The sequence below is a fragment of the Jaculus jaculus genome, chromosome 2 (genome assembly GCF_020740685.1).
Source record: "Jaculus jaculus isolate mJacJac1 chromosome 2, mJacJac1.mat.Y.cur, whole genome shotgun sequence".
Taxonomy (NCBI): Eukaryota; Metazoa; Chordata; class Mammalia; order Rodentia; family Dipodidae; genus Jaculus; species Jaculus jaculus.
Window position 1 is genome coordinate 52,464,433 of NC_059103.1, and position 17,020 is coordinate 52,481,452.

General features: G+C 45.0%; 1 protein-coding gene and 1 pseudogene across 1 annotated transcript; both read left to right on the plus strand.

The window, feature by feature from the left end:
• The first annotated feature begins 359 nt into the window (after window positions 1–359).
• Fam240b (family with sequence similarity 240 member B) lies at window positions 360–8,462 on the plus strand. Its single transcript, XM_045142693.1, has 2 exons — window positions 360–502; window positions 8,369–8,462. Exons 1-2 carry the CDS (start codon window positions 360–362, stop codon window positions 8,460–8,462), a joined length of 237 nt encoding a protein of 78 aa, XP_044998628.1.
• Window positions 8,463–15,448: 6,986 nt separating this feature from the next.
• Window positions 15,449–17,020, plus strand: part of LOC101596808 — a 59,291-nt pseudogene continuing 57,719 nt past the window's right edge.

Here is a 17,020-nt window from a genome sequence, read left to right on the forward strand (position 1 = left end):
GAGTGGGTTGAATCCATAGGCATAGCATTTGCATCCTACTTGACGCATGGATTTGGATGTCTATGTTTTAGAATCATAGACTAATAAAATGGCAAAAAAAAAAAGAAGGACAGAGCCTGGTGCTTATAGATTCAGGTCATCTGAAAGATTTCAGACCCCCTTTTAATTTGTGTTCATTTCTAATTTTTCCAGAAGATTGTGGATATATCCATTATCTGCATTTGCAATTGCAAAGTAATGTCACAATATAAGTGTAGGCTATATCTATAATTACAAAATAAAGTGTGTTTTCACACTGATCCAAAATCAGAGTGGCCCTACTTGCATGACTAGAATTTGCTGTCTTTCATCTTGCAGTGATGAACAATCAGTACATCCGCCGGGAAGTCTTCTGCTGTGAGACTTGTGAAGAGCTCAAAACCTTCTGGGAAAAGGAGATTAGCAAGCAGACTTGTTACAGAGAACTGGAGGAAGATCGTCAGGAGAGAAGCGCCCTTAGGAAGTATGTGGATTTCTTTTCTGTCACTATTTTCAAAGTAGGTTTCTCTAGAAACGTGCCAGATGTGAGGGAGGGGAATGAATTCTTTTCTTTTCACCATCCTCGGTTGTAAGAAGGTATGTGCTGGTTATGGTAGCACAAATCTTTTAGCAGTGGAAGGAAATGTGTGGAAGGTGTAACGGGCAAGGCATGCATAATGTTCACAGGTCCCAGGGGGGTCCCAGCATGTTTCACAGGCACATGGAGGAAAGACCCAGTTTCAGTCAGAAATTGGAACCAGGGAGACAAGCCAGAACCTTTTGGGGTTTTCTCCCCAAAGTATACAGTTTAAATAACCCCAGTGGGATTTCTGCCAGAGGAATGATTTCCAGCTCCTGGGACTGGCCCGGAGTGTTTGGGGCGGAGGAGTGGAAGCTGATTAAAGAAAAGGTTGTGACTACAGACTTAGGAAGAGTTGGTTTGGAGATCACAGGGCCAGTCCTGAGAAGGGAAATCTCTCCCTAGGCAGAAAACTTGCAAATCTCAAAACATAAAACACATGGCTGAAGAGGTGGGGAAGTAGTAAAGTACTTGCCAGGCAAGCAGAAGGACTTGAGTTCAGATCCCCAATACTCACACCAGTGCCAGCTGTGGCCACCCATACCTCTCATCCCAGCCCTTGGGAGGTGGAGGCAGGAGGAGGAGGCGTTCTAGGTCATCTTCAGCTACGCAGCCATGCATTAGCCAATGTAGATGAGCATTATGTCCCAAGTGGCCTGAGAATCACCTGTCTGCTGATGGCCCTTTTTGTTTATCTGCTTCCTGCTTAGCATGCCCTGCCAGCAGCAAAACCAGAGCCGCCTGCATGCTAACGAGTGGCAGGTTAGAGCAGCTGGGGAAGAGTCTTTCAGGTGGTCATGTGGTTCCCTACCTCTTCCTTTCCCTGCTCCTAACCCAGAAGCCCATAATCATAAGCCTTTACTGTATCTTCTCTTCTAGAAGCCGAAGGTACTAGATTCAAAGCAAAAGATAGCAATTCACATCAACAGTAAATCAAAACAGCCAAATTTCATAAACATTGAACAAAAACCTAGTTTGCTCATATACACGTGTGCACACAAGCATGCACACAATCTCACCTTTACAAAATTGCACACAAAAAAAAATCCAGGTGTTTCAAATTGAAACCAAAGTGGCAGAACACTTGTTTAAATCCTGCTTATCTGAACAAACAGTTTGAAAAGGTGTCTTCACAAAATAATAATTTCTACATAGACAAGTACAGAGCTATGCATGGTCATAGTCCCTGGATCCCACTCCAGACTTGTATGGGCTCTGCTTCTCAAAGTCCACTAAACACAAGTACACACATACACACTCCAACACCAACACACACCACTTTTTATTCTGTCCTCTATAACGGCAAATCCAAGCCACTGTGAAATCAAGACATGTTCTAAGAAAACAATAGAGACAAAGTCCTTGGAATTTTCCTCCAGCCTCCATGGATAACGCCAATGCCATGTTCCATTATCCCCACTAGCCTAAGCCTGCAAGACCTTGTGCCAAAGCTGAACGAGGAATATGTTGTCACACACCTGTAGGCTGCCTGGCAGAGGAGACAGCCAGAGGTGAGGAGAATCCATTTTCCCCTGAGGATTGATGGCTCTGGCAGAGGTCCTGGATATGAGAACACAAAGTGAAGTGGGCAGCCCCACAGTTGGAAAGACCCACTCATTCTCTTTGCTTTATTATGAGTGTGGTGACATGGCGGGCATGGGATGGTTCCTAGAAAAGATGAGAACTGTTGGCAAACAAGCAGTTTGGGCAACCTGAGAAGAGCAGTGAAGGGAGTTCACAGTCATAGCTGTGATTTGCCAGGGCTGGGCTTGATCATCAGCTATCAACTTAGTATCATTTTAAATTTTACTCCCTTTAAAAAATATTTTTATTTATTTGCAAACAGAAAGAGAGAGAATATGGATGGGCACATCAGGGCCTCTAGACACTGCAAATGAACTCCAGATGCATGTACCCCTTTGTGAATCTTGTTTCACATGGGTACTAGGCAATCAAACTCTGGTCATTAGGTTTTGCAGGCAAGTGCCTTAATCACTGAATCATCTCTCTAGCACAAATCTCATTCCCTTTTATTTTCAAAAGTATCTAAGCTTCCATGATAAATTAGGTGAACATTTGAGTCTGAGTGGATAACCTGTAGCTGTAATTGAGTAAACAGTGACTCTGACAAAAAAAAAGGTTTTTTTTTTTTATTGATGACTTCTATGATTGTAAACAATATCAATATCCCATAATAATTCCCTCCCTTCCCCCACTTTCCCCTTTGAAACTCCATTCTGCATCATATCCCCTCCCCTCTCAATCAGTCTCTCTTTTATTTTGATGTCGTCATCTTTTCCTCCTATTATGATGGTCTTGTGTAGGTAGTGTCAGGCACTGTGAGGTCATGGATATCCAAGCCATCTTATGTCTGGAGGAGCACATTGTAAGAAGTCCTACCCTTCCTTTGACTCTTAGATTCTTTCCTCTACCTCTTCCACAATGGACCCTGAGCCTTGGAAGGTGTGATAGAGATACTGCAGTGCTGAGCACTCCTCTGTCACTTCTTCTCAGCACCATGGTGCTTTCTGAGTCATTCCAAGGTCACTTTCATCTGAAAAAAAGAATGTTCTTTAACCAAAAGTGAGAGTAGCATTAATATATGGGTATGAACACTAAGAGAAGTGCTTACTGGGAAGTTTGGTGAGCATAGTATATACATTTTGCCAGACAGCAGCAGATGTTACACCCCTGGGTCTCATGACTACCCCTGTTTTAGGTTTTCAGTATCAAGGTTGTATTCCCTCCCATGGAACAGGCCTCCAGTCAAATTAGAGGGCAGTTGGTTTCCCCCATAACAGAAATGCCACTATTGTACCCATTGGCTCATCTGACCTGGCTGGCCAAATATAAGATTTGTAGTGTCCACTGTTGAGCATCTTCATTGGTGATTTCTCTTTCTCCCATTGAACTGCATGCACCATGGCTTTTTCCAGCTTTCTCTAAGCTGTCTACACGGAGGAGGTCTCCAGGTCAGCTCCAGCAGAGTTTCTCAGTGACCTTGCAGCCCAAGTATGTGGAGTCTTCAGCAATAGGGCCTTACCATCTATTCCTGGTGGGAAACCAAGGGCCTCGGCAATGGCCTATAATGTTTGGGGGGCATCAGGGACCTCCATGGCCAACAGCTCACTGGAAGGTATCCCATCCTTGGCACTGAAATTTTTCTAGTAACAATCTGCAGCTCCTGAGTGTTCCATTTTCCAAAAAACGTATGTTTCCATATGATTTATTTATATCCTCTTAGATTTTGATTAGCCCTCCTTCCACCTTTCCTGACCTCACTTAGGCCTTTTCACCCCCATTAATCTGTTCCTCTACTTACATAGAGAAAAACAATGTTTTAATTCAATAACTGCAGTTGTCATCACACCTTTTCAGAAGGTGACACAACTCCCAGTGCCTCGGAGACATTAAATCTGGTGAACTTGAAAAGCGAAGGGGTTCTAAACCAGCCTGTATTGAACCCACTCAGCTCTCATGGCTCCAAGACCAGATAATCAACTGTCAATTAGGATGCTAACAGCTTTGGGCAACAAAATACCCAACCCAAAACCTGCTTGACAAAAGAAGTCATTTCAAAGTTTTTATAAGATGAAGGTTTTAGTCTATAAAGAATAAGAAGTGAAAAACAAATCCAAGGTAGATTTTTTTCTAATAAAAACTGAGGTGAAGGCTGGAAAAGGACTTGCCACACAAGTTTGGGGGACTGGGTTCAGATCCCCAGCACTAACATGGGTACAACAGCCTGTCCATAATTCTAGTGCTGGGGTAATGGAGATAAGGTCTCTCTAGGGTAGGGTGGCTGGCTAGACTAGCTGAATCAGAGAGCTCTGGCTGTAGTGGAGATCCTGACTCCATAAACAAAGTGGAAAGCACTCACATAAGACATCCTACATTGACCTCTGGCCTCCACATGTATACACATACGCATGCACTCTCACCCACATGTGGTAAAACACATATATGCATATATATACATACACAAAATCTGAAGAAGTAGAAAATATGCATGGTATACTGAATGTGCCATCAGTTTGGCAAAGCTTGTCATCCTGTGTCCACTGACTGAGCTCTGCACAGTGACAGCCCTGACCCATGACCAGAGACCCAGCCAGTAAGTTACAAGTTTCAAAAACACCAAGGAAGGGGCCAGGCGTGGGGGCGCACACCTTTAACCCCAGCACTTGGAAGGCAGAGGTAGGAGAATCGCCGTGAGTTTGAGGCCACCCTGAGACTACATAGTTAATTCCCGGTCAGCCTGGACCAGAGTGAGACCTTACCTAGGAAAAAAAAAAAAAATCAAGGAAGGGTTAGAGAAATGGCTTAGCGATTAAAACATTTGCCTGCAAAGGACATTCCCCAGGAACCACATAAACCATATACTCAAGGGGGTGCGTGCATCTGGAGTTTGTTTATAGCAGCTGAAGGCCCTGACATGCCTATTCTTTCTCTGTAGGCCTCTCTCTGTCTCTCTCTGTCCCCCCACCCTCTCTCTGTGTGTGTGTGTGTGTGTGTGTGTGTGTGTGTGTGTGTGTGTGTGTGTGTCTCTCTCTCTCTCCCATAAAATAAATTTTAAAAACCACAAGTATAGTTCCATCTCCTCCTGCTAGAATGGAGTGGGAGGAGCAGTCATCATCTGACATTTCCTATGAAAGCACAAAAGTTAACATTGTGCCATTCAGAGTTCCTTCTTCTTAATTTCCTTTGGGGAGCAGGCTTAACACAGAACACTAGCAGTGACCTCTCCTGGGGCACCATTATGTTCGAGCACAAGCCACTCTCTCCCCAGGAGCTCATGGCCAGTGACTGAGCATAGCAGAGTGCTTGTCCCTGGCAATTCCTGTATGACAGTACTACTCTGAGGAGCAAGTTGTGCTCAGGGAACCCCATCACAAGCCCCAAGCCTTCTCCGTGTTGTGCTGTGGCATTGGGCTCTCCCCACTCCACCATCACATCTAAAAACCCTCCCTGACCGCTTCAGTTCCCTCCTTCATTTCCCACAATTCCTTTCCCTAAATCTGCTTCTGAGAGGACCAGAATTAAGATATATATTGTCTGGAATGTCATAGAAAAAGTACAGTCCGGGACGGTGGAGATAGCTCAGTGGATTAAGTGCTGGCCATGTAGTAGCAGGTACCTGAGTTCGAATCCCCAGGCCCTCACGAAGTCAGACTCCTTAGCAATAGCATCAGCATGACTATGGTGAGAAGAGAGGTGGAGATTACAGAATCACCCAGAAACGTCGCAAGCCAAGCAGGCTGGTGGCCACAGTACAGAACAACAGAAGGAGAGACCCTGCCTCGAATAGAGCGAAAGGCAAAAACTGACACGTAAAGCTATCCTCTGACCTTCACACACGTACTTGTGGCACATGTGTATCTGTACTCAACACACAAGAACACACACTAAGACGCACGCTCACACTCAGTATGATCATGCCTCACCGCATCCATCCTCTCTGCCTCCCAATAAGGACATGATGAATATAGCTTAAGAATCTCACAGACACCACCCTGCTTTCTAGTTAAGCCCCGTTCTCATCAATGAGAATGTGAGTATCTAGATACCAATGACAACTCCTCAACGATTCAAGAGCATCAAGAACAATAGAAAATAAACATGACTGGGTCGGCATTTGCGAAGTGAGGCCAGTATTTCGAGGCTGAGGTAAAAGTGTTTTCCTAGTGTATCAGCCAGCTCTGTCCCTTCTCTCATGTATCTGAATCTGTGTACTCATGTTAAGACCATCTTTTCATTTACAGTCTCTAGTTTACTGAAAACCCCAAAATAAGTGGAAGTGACCCAATGATGAAAGATATTGACCAAAAAGGAGCAGCAATCAATCTAAATATTCATAAACCAGAATTTAAAGGTCATTTGGGTAGATGGAGACCTGAATCCCTCACTAGTGGCAATAAATAGTGGTGTGGCTGTTATAAAAGTGAATAAATGGGTTATGAATTCTAGATTCCGAAACCATCTTCCCAGAATAAATGCATCATACCAAATGTGTTGATTCAGGTCCATTAAGAGGCAGAGGCCAAGGCAAGATTATATGCATAGGAGATTTATTGAGGGAAACATCTATGAGAGAAAAACAGGAAAGAAGTTGTGGTGTGATGATAAATGTAACAACTGACTCTCTGGGGGGGGGGGGAGTGTACACATGCATAAGTTTCCCATAAATCTCACTTATAGAAGAACTATACAGCATGCAACTTACAAGTAATAACACAGTATAAAATGCTCTTTCTGATAAATTCCATGCAGCCAACTGATTCTCACAGTGTGCTTTTGATAGGTTTCACAAACTCTTATAGCTGCAGAGAACCAGTTAAGCCAAGATTTGACAGAATCAGACAACAAATCAGTACTTGTTGATTATCCACTTTCCAAAGAAGTCACATCATCATAATAGGAGAACAATCCCACTATTCTATGACTCACAGTGTAAGAGCCATGGGTATGGCACACTTCTAAGGTTAGACCACAGAATTGTACTTTTCTCTGCCATTTTCTTAACTCTAGAAAGGGGAGCAGAGTCAGTGACCCTACACCTGATCTCAGCTGGTCTCTGAAGCTAAGCAGGGTATGTGGGTGGGAGAAAGTGGATCAGCGCACACTTTTTTCAAAAAAGACAAGGTAGTAAATATTGTTTGGTATGATAGGTCTGTGTTGAATCCACACACCTCTACTATTATAATGTGAAAGCAACTATAGTACTATGTATTCAAACTAAGTGAACCGAGAAACAAGGCTGTATTCAGATAAAACCTTATAAAAACGGGTGAGGAGCCGGGCATATGACTCAGCAGGTAAAAGTGCTTCTGAGCAAGCTTGAAGGTATGAGTTTGATCCAGTGCATATATAAAATCTGGGCATGATCATGCATACCTGTAACCCCAGCACTGAGAAGGGGATGGAGACAGGAGGATGGATGGAGCTCCCTGATCAGCTATTCTGACTAAAAAGCAGGGAGCTCCAGGTCCAATGAGAATCCATATCAGAGAAACAAGGCAGAAGAGGAGGACACTTGATGTCATATCATAGAGGAGGACACTCGATATCAGATGATAGAGGAGGACACTTGATGTCTTACGAGAGAGGAGGATGCTAGATGTCTTCCTCCAGCCTCTGCTCACATACACATGGGGTACACGCATCTGCACATGCAAACACCATAAAAAAAGACAGTGATTGACAAGATTTGGGCAAAGGGCCAATCCTTTGCCTAGACAACCACCAAGCAGTAAATCAAGCCTTGCATGTTTAAGAGCATCTGACAATTCCCATGATGTGAATGTTCCCACCATGGTATATTTCAAGTTCCCAGAGGTTCCAGTAAGAGGTTTTACAGTACACGCATCATACAGAAATCTACCATAAAGCAACTGTGAGCATTACTCAGTTGGTAGTGTGTCTTTTCAAAATACCCACAAGGGGGCTAAAGAGATGGCTTCACCATTAAGGCGCTTGCCTGCAAAGCCAAAGGACCCAGGTTCGACTCCCCAGGGCCCACATAATGCAGATGCACAAGGGGCGTATGCATCTGGAGTTCATTTGCAGTGCCTGGAGGCTCTGGTGCACCCATTCTCATTCTCTCTACCTGCCTATTTCTATATGCCTCTCATTCTCTCTCTCTCTCTCTCAAATTAATAAATAAAAATAAAATATTTAAAAAATACCCACAAGAAATAAAATACATGAGTGGACTAGTAGGTGTGGGGACAAAGGCACTAACCAATCACGTGTGTGGCATCTCCTCCCCAGGTTGCGAGAAGAATGGAGGCAGAGGCTGGAGAAGAGGCGGAGGATGCTGGACACTCCAGATGACAAGACAGAGAAGGGCAAGCCCACTGACTAAGAACTTGCTGCCAGCAGCCATCAAGGGCATTTTTGTAGGAGAAAAAAAAAAAATTAACACCCAAGTTATGTTGACTTCCTAAGCAGAACACTGTGTGTTTTGCTTTCCCATTTAAGAAGGGATTTACATGTGGGAACTCCCCCAGTGCTAATGGAGTCTGATATCCAGCTCAGTCCTCTCTGCACAGGGTGACAGCCAATAGGGGTGGAGGGCCCGGTTGTTTCATATACAAAGCTTTTGGAATTAGCACACCCGGAGGTCAAAGATCCATATAGTCCAATCTTCCACATTTGCTCCACATTTTGAAGTCTGAACGTGTCTCCCGAGTTTACTGAGGGAAATGACCTTGATGGACTCTGGCTTCCCCGTGTCTCCCGGAAGCGTTCAGAACGTCCATGTCTTCCATGCAACTGTTTGCAATAATAAAGCAACTATTATTTTTTAAAATTTAACAATATGATTTGAAAGTGAGCTGAATTAATTGTTTTCTCGCTGAATTTGTTGTCTCCCCATAATCACGTTGACTCAGAAACATGCCATGAATGTAGAAATGTGCTAAAGAGGCATGGTGTCATACCCACCATGGTGCCCGCCCTTCACCTTGCCTGTCCACTGTTAACACTTTCCCCACCTGTTTCCTCAGTTCTCTAGTGGTATAGCAAATGTCAGCCCCAGCTGCCCCAGACACATTCTGGAACTTCAAAGTCACTCTTGCTTAGTCTCCTCTCAAGACCCAAACACAATCACGAGACAGATAGCATCTACAGTGAGTGGCACAGACAAGGGCTTCTTTGCCAAAGATTCCTCATGGCAAGATAAGAGCAAAGAAGCCAGGCACAGTGGTGCACGCTTTAGTCCCAGCACTCAGGAGACAGAGGCAGGAGGATAACCATGAGTTAGAGGCCACCCTGAGACTACACAGTGAATTCCAGGTCAGCTGAGCTAGAGTGAGACCCTACCTCGAAAAACCAAAAATAAATAGTAAAAAGATAAGAGCAAAGGAAGGTGAAGTGGAGAGAGCTGCTCAGGCAAGGCACATAGGTGACCAGCATGACACGTGGAAAAAGACAGAGTCAGTAGTAGGGAGGACATCTCAGCTGTGCAGATGCCTTGTGCTGTCCCAACCCGTTTCCTCGGGAAAACTACACTCTCATCCTGGCTAAGAGACTTTCCAGTAGCAAAAGGGCTGGAGAGGTGGTTCCCCCGACCTCACCATGAGAGTGAAAGAGCTGTGTTCAGAGCCCTCCTGTTGATCTTATTCAACTGAGCTGTAAACTAGTGCTGGGAAAAGCTGAGCAAAGCTCAGGGGAGGAGGCTAATCCTGAGATATAACTTGGATCAGGTCAGAAAACCATGGGGATAGACATCAGGATACCACATCTGGTGTCAAAGGAAGCCCTCTGGGAAAGTGACACTTAAACCAGGGTCTAGAGTATAAAAATCATTTCACTATGTAATTGCACACTAAGATATCATGTTAAACAACTTAAATATATACAACAAATAAATGTGAACAGGAATCATACAGAGAAACAAAATGTGGAGAGGATCTTTGGCAGAGCAGAGCAGCAAGTGTGGAGAACTGAGGAGCAAGAGACAGTCCAGAGGGACAGAGCCCAGGGGACTCATGGGGAGAGCAAGACCAGGGATGCACATGGCTGGGACACAGAGAGTGAGGAAGGGGCTCCTCTCTAGGAGAGGGGAGCAGGATAAAGAATCCAGCTTGACCTACAACAGCCAGTGGGCTTTAGGTAGAGGAATGAGCTGCTCAGATGTGCATTGTTTTTCCAGCTTTTCTCATAAACAACTGTGTGCATGACCTTATGTAAGTTGGCTTTCCATCACTGCAACAAAATACCTGATATAATCAACTTCAACACTTTGGGGGATTTCATTCCAAAGTCAGTTGGTCCCATTCCTTTTGGGCCTATAACAAGACAGTATGCCATGTGGGAACAGATATGAAGTGAAACTGCTCTCACCTCATCCTCAGCCTCTTCTGCCTCTGCTTCCCTTCTCCTCATGCCCAGGGAGGGGGTAGACATGCGGTTAGTTCATGGATTTATCTCCACACCTGCTGGTCTACCAGCATGTTTCCTTTATCGTGCATTTTTTTTTTAAAGATGATGACTGGTTTGCTTACATGGATTTTAATGTTATTTGTTTTTGTTGTTGTTGTTGTTGTTCATTTTTTATTTATTTACTTGAGAGTGACAGAGAGAGAAAGAGGCAGATAGAGAGAGAGAGACAGAGAATGGGCACACCAGGGCTTCCACAACTGCAAACGAACTCCAGACGCGTGCGCCCCCTTGTGCATCTGGCTAACATGGGTCCTGGGGAATCGAGACTCGAACTGGGGTCCTTAGGCTTCACAGGCAAGCACTTAACCGCTAAGCCATCTCTCCAGCCCATATCGTGCATATTTTTAAAACGTTTTGTTTCCATTTATTTATTTATGAGAGAGAAAGAGAGACTTGACTCCCCAGGACCTCTCTAGTCACTACAAACTCCAGATGCATACATTACCATGTGCATCTCTGGCTTACATAGGTTCTTGGAAATCAAACCTGGGTCCTTCGACTTCAGAGGCTTTAAGTGCTAAGCCATCTCTCCAGCCCATCTCACGCATATTTTTAGGAGAAGTCTATGACTTGCAAATGAGTAAAGAGTAGAAAAGTAATAGAAAAATGAGTGAAAACTATGAATAGGTAATTTGCCTTTCAAACTAAAGAAAGAGAGAGAGAGCAGAAGGGGCTGAAAGGCCCAATATCCCCTTCATGGACAGCCCCCTAATGCTCGAAATCCCTCCCACTGAGACCCCCCTTCTAAAACTCCACCTCCTCATAATACTGCCATGGTTCAATGGCCATGCATTTAATACACAGACCTTTGAGGGGCATTTGAGATCCAAACTATAGGGTATAATGCTTGCATGAAATAATTTTTTGCAATTTTTTGAGGTAAGGTCTCACTCTAACCCAGGCTAACCTGGAACTCACTATGTAGCCCAGGCTGGCCTGGAACTCAGTGGTCCTGCTATCTCTGCCTCCTGAGTGCTGGGACTATAGGTGGAGTGTCAGAGCCCAACTGAAACCAAATCAGATCTTTCTTGTTATTCTTTTTTCTTTTCCTTGAGACAGGCTCACATGTCACTCAGAATGGCCTCAAACTCTCTATGAAGATGAGGATGACTTTGAACTTCTGATCCTCCTGCCTCCCCGTCACAAGAGCTGGGTTCACACCATGCCTAGTTTTAGGTGGTGCTGAGGATGGAACTGAGGGCTTTGTGCATCTAGGCAAGCACTTTTCCCACTGAGCCACCTCCCCAACCCCGTATTGCAAATTTGCTTCTCTCCTCTGTCCTTGTTTTCTTGGCTCATTTCCTCGCCACTTTTTCTTTCTCTACCATAATTAACTCCAAACCCCAGAACCTATGTTAACAGCATCTAATAGCTTTCTGCACATCAACATGACCATGTACACTAAAGCCGCATCTACAGAATCATGTGATGCGCTCCTGTGAATATCATACAAAATAGAATCACATTATACTATTCTACCCTTGCCTCTTCTCTCAGCATTACTACATGCAAATGCTGCCAGAGCAACTCAACTCCAATTCACTCTATGATGCAAGTGTTCATGATAAAGTCAGTAACGTGTGTGTGTGTGTGTGTGTGTGTGTGTGTGTGTGTGTGTGTATGTGTATGTGTGTGTAAGAGACAGAGAGGTGGGGGAGTACATATGTATGTGTGTGTGGAGGCCAGAGGTTGACATGTTCCTTGATGATTCTTCTCTACTTTATTTACTGAGGCACAGTCTCTCAGTGGAACCAAGACCACACCCAATTCTGCTAGTCTAGCCAGGCAGCTTGTCCAGGGAACCTGTCTATGCCTCTTGAATGTTGGAATTACAAGTGGGCCACCAAGTTCACCCAGTATTTCGGCAATTACACGGGTCCTGGACATCTGAACTATGGTCCTCATGCATGGTAAAGCATTTTATCTACTGAGCCGTCTCCCCAGCCCCATAGCCAGCAATTTCTTGGGCAATCTTATAAATTCCAAGGCTTCACCATTTGGAGAATATAGCAGTGAAAATTCTTATCTTTGGTCCTTTATGTTAACTAGTGGTTTTGTGCAAGAAAACATATTTCCTAAGGAAGGGAAATGCAATATTGGCACGTGTTACTTTTTTTATTGTTGTTGTTTGGAAGCAGAGTCTCACTGTAGCCCAGGCTGATATGGGACTCACTCTGTAGCCCAGGCCTGCATCCACCTCACAGAAATCTTTCTACCTCAGACTCTGGAGTGCTAGCATTAAAGGAGTGCACCACCCCACCCAGCTCATTTTTACTTTTGAAATGGTACTACTGTGCTTTCTAGAAAGGTTGGACATTTTTCTATTGGAAGCAGCAGCTCGTAAGAGTGCCCTTCTCCCCACGTCACTGCTAGAAATAGGTGTCGCAGCTGTTTTTAGTTTTTCTAATCTGAGGAATAGAAAGTGACAACCCCTTGTTTCTTTAACCTCTGGTAGCTAGTGGGGAGATCTGATGTCATTTGTTTACGGATTATATTTCCTCATCTAAAAATGCTTACTCATATCCATTGCTCTTTTTCGATACGTGTGATGTGTGTGGTGTATGCACATGTATGTGCAGATGTATGTACATAGATATATGTGCAGAGAACAGAGGAAGATGCTGAGTACCCTCTTTTTTGCCCTTTTCCTTTGTTTGCTTGAGACAGTCTCTCACTGAACCTGGAGCTTGCTGTTTTTCAGTTAGACTGGCTGACCAGTGAGCCACAGCCATCCTCCTGTCTGTCCCCCTCGGCACTGGGGTTGCAGGTCTGTGCAGCCACACCCAGCTTTTTAAAAATAATTTATTTGTTTATTTATCTGTTAGAGAAAGAATGGGCACACCATGGCCTCTTGCCACTACAAACAAACTCCAGACACATACGCCCCCTTGTGTATCTGGTTTATATGGGTCCTGGGGGGTCGAACCTGGGTCCTTCGGCTACACAGGCAAGCACCTTAATGACTAAGCCATCTTTCCAGCCCCATACCCAGCATTGTTTTTTATTTGAGACAGAAAGAGGCAGAGGGAAAGAGAGAAAAGGAGAGAGGGAATGGGTGCACCAGGGCCTCCAGCCACTACAAACAAACTCCAGATACATGTGCCCCTTGTACACCTGGTTTATGGGGGTGCTGGGGAATCAAACCTGGGTCCTTAGACTTCACAGGTAAATGCCTTAATTGCTAAGCCATCTCTCCAGCCTATTTATTCATTTATTTATGTTGGATTTTGAGGTAGGGTCTTGATCTGTATCCCAGGCTGATGTGAAATTCACTATGTAGTCTCAGGGTGGCCTCAAACTCACAGTGATCCTCCTACCTCAGCCTCCCAAGTGCTGGGATTAAAGGCGTGCACCACCGCGTCTGGCTATGCCCAGCTTTTTATATGGGTGCTGGATTGAACTCATATTTGTGTAGCAAGTAGTCTTTCTTACCCACTCCTGGCTCCCACTGCTCATTTTGCTGAAGTTCATCTTTCAGGTCAGCGTTTGTAAACCATTCAAACAATGTAACATTTCAAGCTCTGGATTGTCATTTGCATTAGAAGTCCAGAGGGCAGAAAAGGTCAGATTCATTAAATACTCATTATCAAGTCTGAAAAGCTTGAAGCTATATAGGAAAAAAAATAGACATATTTGTCTACATGAAAATGAAAATCTTTTATGTGGCAAGATGTGCCTGAGCAGAGTGGCTCTGGCAGACTTTCAAATTTAAATGATCACTTGGCTACAGCTGGGAAAATGGATTTGAGGGGAGGTGGCGGGAGATGGCTGGAGATGAATTAGGAGGAGACTTCTGTGGTCACCACGATAAAGGGTATGAACAAATAGAATGCGCAGGTCTTGCGGGTTGACTGAATGTAACAGAATGAGACATGAAGCATCAAAAAATACAACTGCTCATTTACTTTCTGCGACACTTACTGAACAGGGCCCAGGGAAAAAGAATATGAACCCAAAGAAGAGCTAGGCTGCTTGTCTTCCCAGGATGACCGTGGGTGTGGTGTCCAGCCCCTATGGGCTTGGATACCCTGAGGAAGCAGTCATGTTTGTCCGGGAAGCTGAGCTTGGGTGAGTAGGTATAGACCCTGGGCACGCAGGACCTGTCACACACAGTGTACCCGAACACAGGAACTCCTCCATCCCTCTCTCGGCCTCCGCCTGGCTTGCATCAGTCTGGGTTCATGGAACAGGCATGCCCAAGGGCATTGTTTCCCAAGCCTGCTTACTAACTCCAAGAACCCAGAAAACTGAAATTTATAGATTCCTGGGCTCCACTCTGAAAGGTTTTAATTCTGGTAGTCTGGTGTGAAATTCAGGAATTATATGCTTATTTCTGGGTTTTTTTTTTAATATTTTAATTTATTTGCGAGAAGAGAGGAAGAATGGACATGGCCACTGCAAATGAACTCCAGACACATGCACCCCATTGTGCATCTGCCTTTACATGGGCACTGGGGAATCAAACCCGGGCCGTCAGGCTTTGCAAACAAGCCCTTAATGGCTGACCCATCTCTCCAGCCCTATTTATGTTTTTTTTTGGTTCTTTATTTGTTTCATGGTTCATATGTATGCATGTGTGGTTTGTGTACGTGAATGTAGTATACACATGGGTGTTGCCCTGTGCACACACTGTGGAGGCCCGGAGGAAGACATCAGGTGTCCTTCTCTATCCCTCCTCCACCTTATCTCCCTGAGACAGTATCTTTCACAAAACCTAGAACTACTTCGCTGTTTTGGGCTAGACAGGCTGACCAGGGAACTCCAGTGATGCTCCTGTCTCTGCCCCACTCAGCATTGAGGGCATAGGCATGTGTAGCCATGCCCTGCTTCTTAAGTGAATGCTGGGATATCAGGTTCTCACACCTGCACAGCAAGGGCCCAAACCTGCTGAGCCATCTCCCCGACATGACGATTGTATTCTTAGCAGAATGTATGGGAAACCTCAGTCCTCAGCCAGGCTTGGAAACTGGTTCCCCAGAAAGCACTAAATCTAATGCAAGGAGATTGGAAACTGAGTCTGTTGGTCAGGCTTAAGAGGACCTGAGTGAGGCTCCAATGGGTATGGCTTAGGGCATGCCTGGTCCACTCCAAAGAGTGTCATAGACAATTCCACAATGTTGGGATGAACTTCCAAACACACAGTTTTATGGGAGAAACAGGATTTATTTCGAGCTTACAGATCCAGAGAACATTCCACCTATGGCAGAAGCTGGCTCCCTTTCTCAGATCCAAGCAGAGAGAAAAACCACCACTGGCCAGCAAATACCAGAAGCAGCAAGCATGAACTAGCAGCAAGCAGAATCCCCCATAGCCTCGCATACCTGGAGCTGGAATTCAGATCCGCGCCCCCCGTGACACACCCCCTGTAGCAGGAGCCTGCCTGCTAAGGGTTAAAGCTATAAACTCAATTTTAACAAAACACCCGGATCTATGAGGTCGTACATTCAAACTTCCACATAGTGTGAGGTCAGCAGTGGAGGCTATGCTAGGAAAGGTGGGAAATGGATAGACTAAAGGAAGGGGAAAGGAAGGGTAGGTTCAGGTTAGATAAGGCATCCGGGGAAGGCCCTTGAAATGCTACACTAAGGAGTTTGGACGTGGTCACAAGGGCAATGGAGACTCATCAAAGGTTTCTAAGCAGGCGGTAACCTGCTAAGAGCTTGTCTTAATAACTCAGTCAAACAGCCCTGGCAGCAGTGTAGAGAATGCACTCTACAGATGTTAGGGATTGTGTTTGCTAAAACTATGATTATACAAATAGCATTATTTGGAATATATACTCCACTGTAATCCTGCACTCTGGCCAAGGTGAGCACCAGTACAAAGAAGAGTGGTGTCTGAGCAGCAGATGCAGGAACCACAAGTGGCAGGTTTGCCTCACACTCACTGCAGCTCCAGACGAACGCTTTAAAACATGCACCTTCCCTTTAATAACCTTGCGTGAGACAATGAAAAACCGGCAAGCTCTTACATTATTCCAACTCATCTGTGCAAAAAGAAAGTGGGGGGAGGGGCGTTCCTGGTTTTTCCACCGAGCCTCGTTGGTGCTTGAGGACAAGCAACGAAGAAATGTCTTTTTGTGTTTGGACAGCTGAAAACGCAATCCTGCATCAGTGGCAGAAGAAATTAAAGCAGAAAGGATCCCTTTTCACAAAGCAATTTAATGGCAAGATTGAAAGGTACTCCCAGCTTCCCGAGCACGGCACAAGCCTCCTGGCTGTCCGAGGGCCAATCGGCCGACCGCCTGTGCCCAGCAGAGGAGACACAATGGCTCACACCAGCTTGGCTGCTGGAGACATCATTGCCTGCGGGAGAATGGGAGACTGGCGGGAGACACTGGTTAGGAAAGATTTACTGTCCTGGGCTTACTGAGGAGCTGGACGGGATTCAGAAATCAGAGGATCATTTTCAACACAGGGCCACCTCCCCCAAACACCCAGAAAGCAAGCAGAAACACTGCTAAAGTGCAGGCAGGGC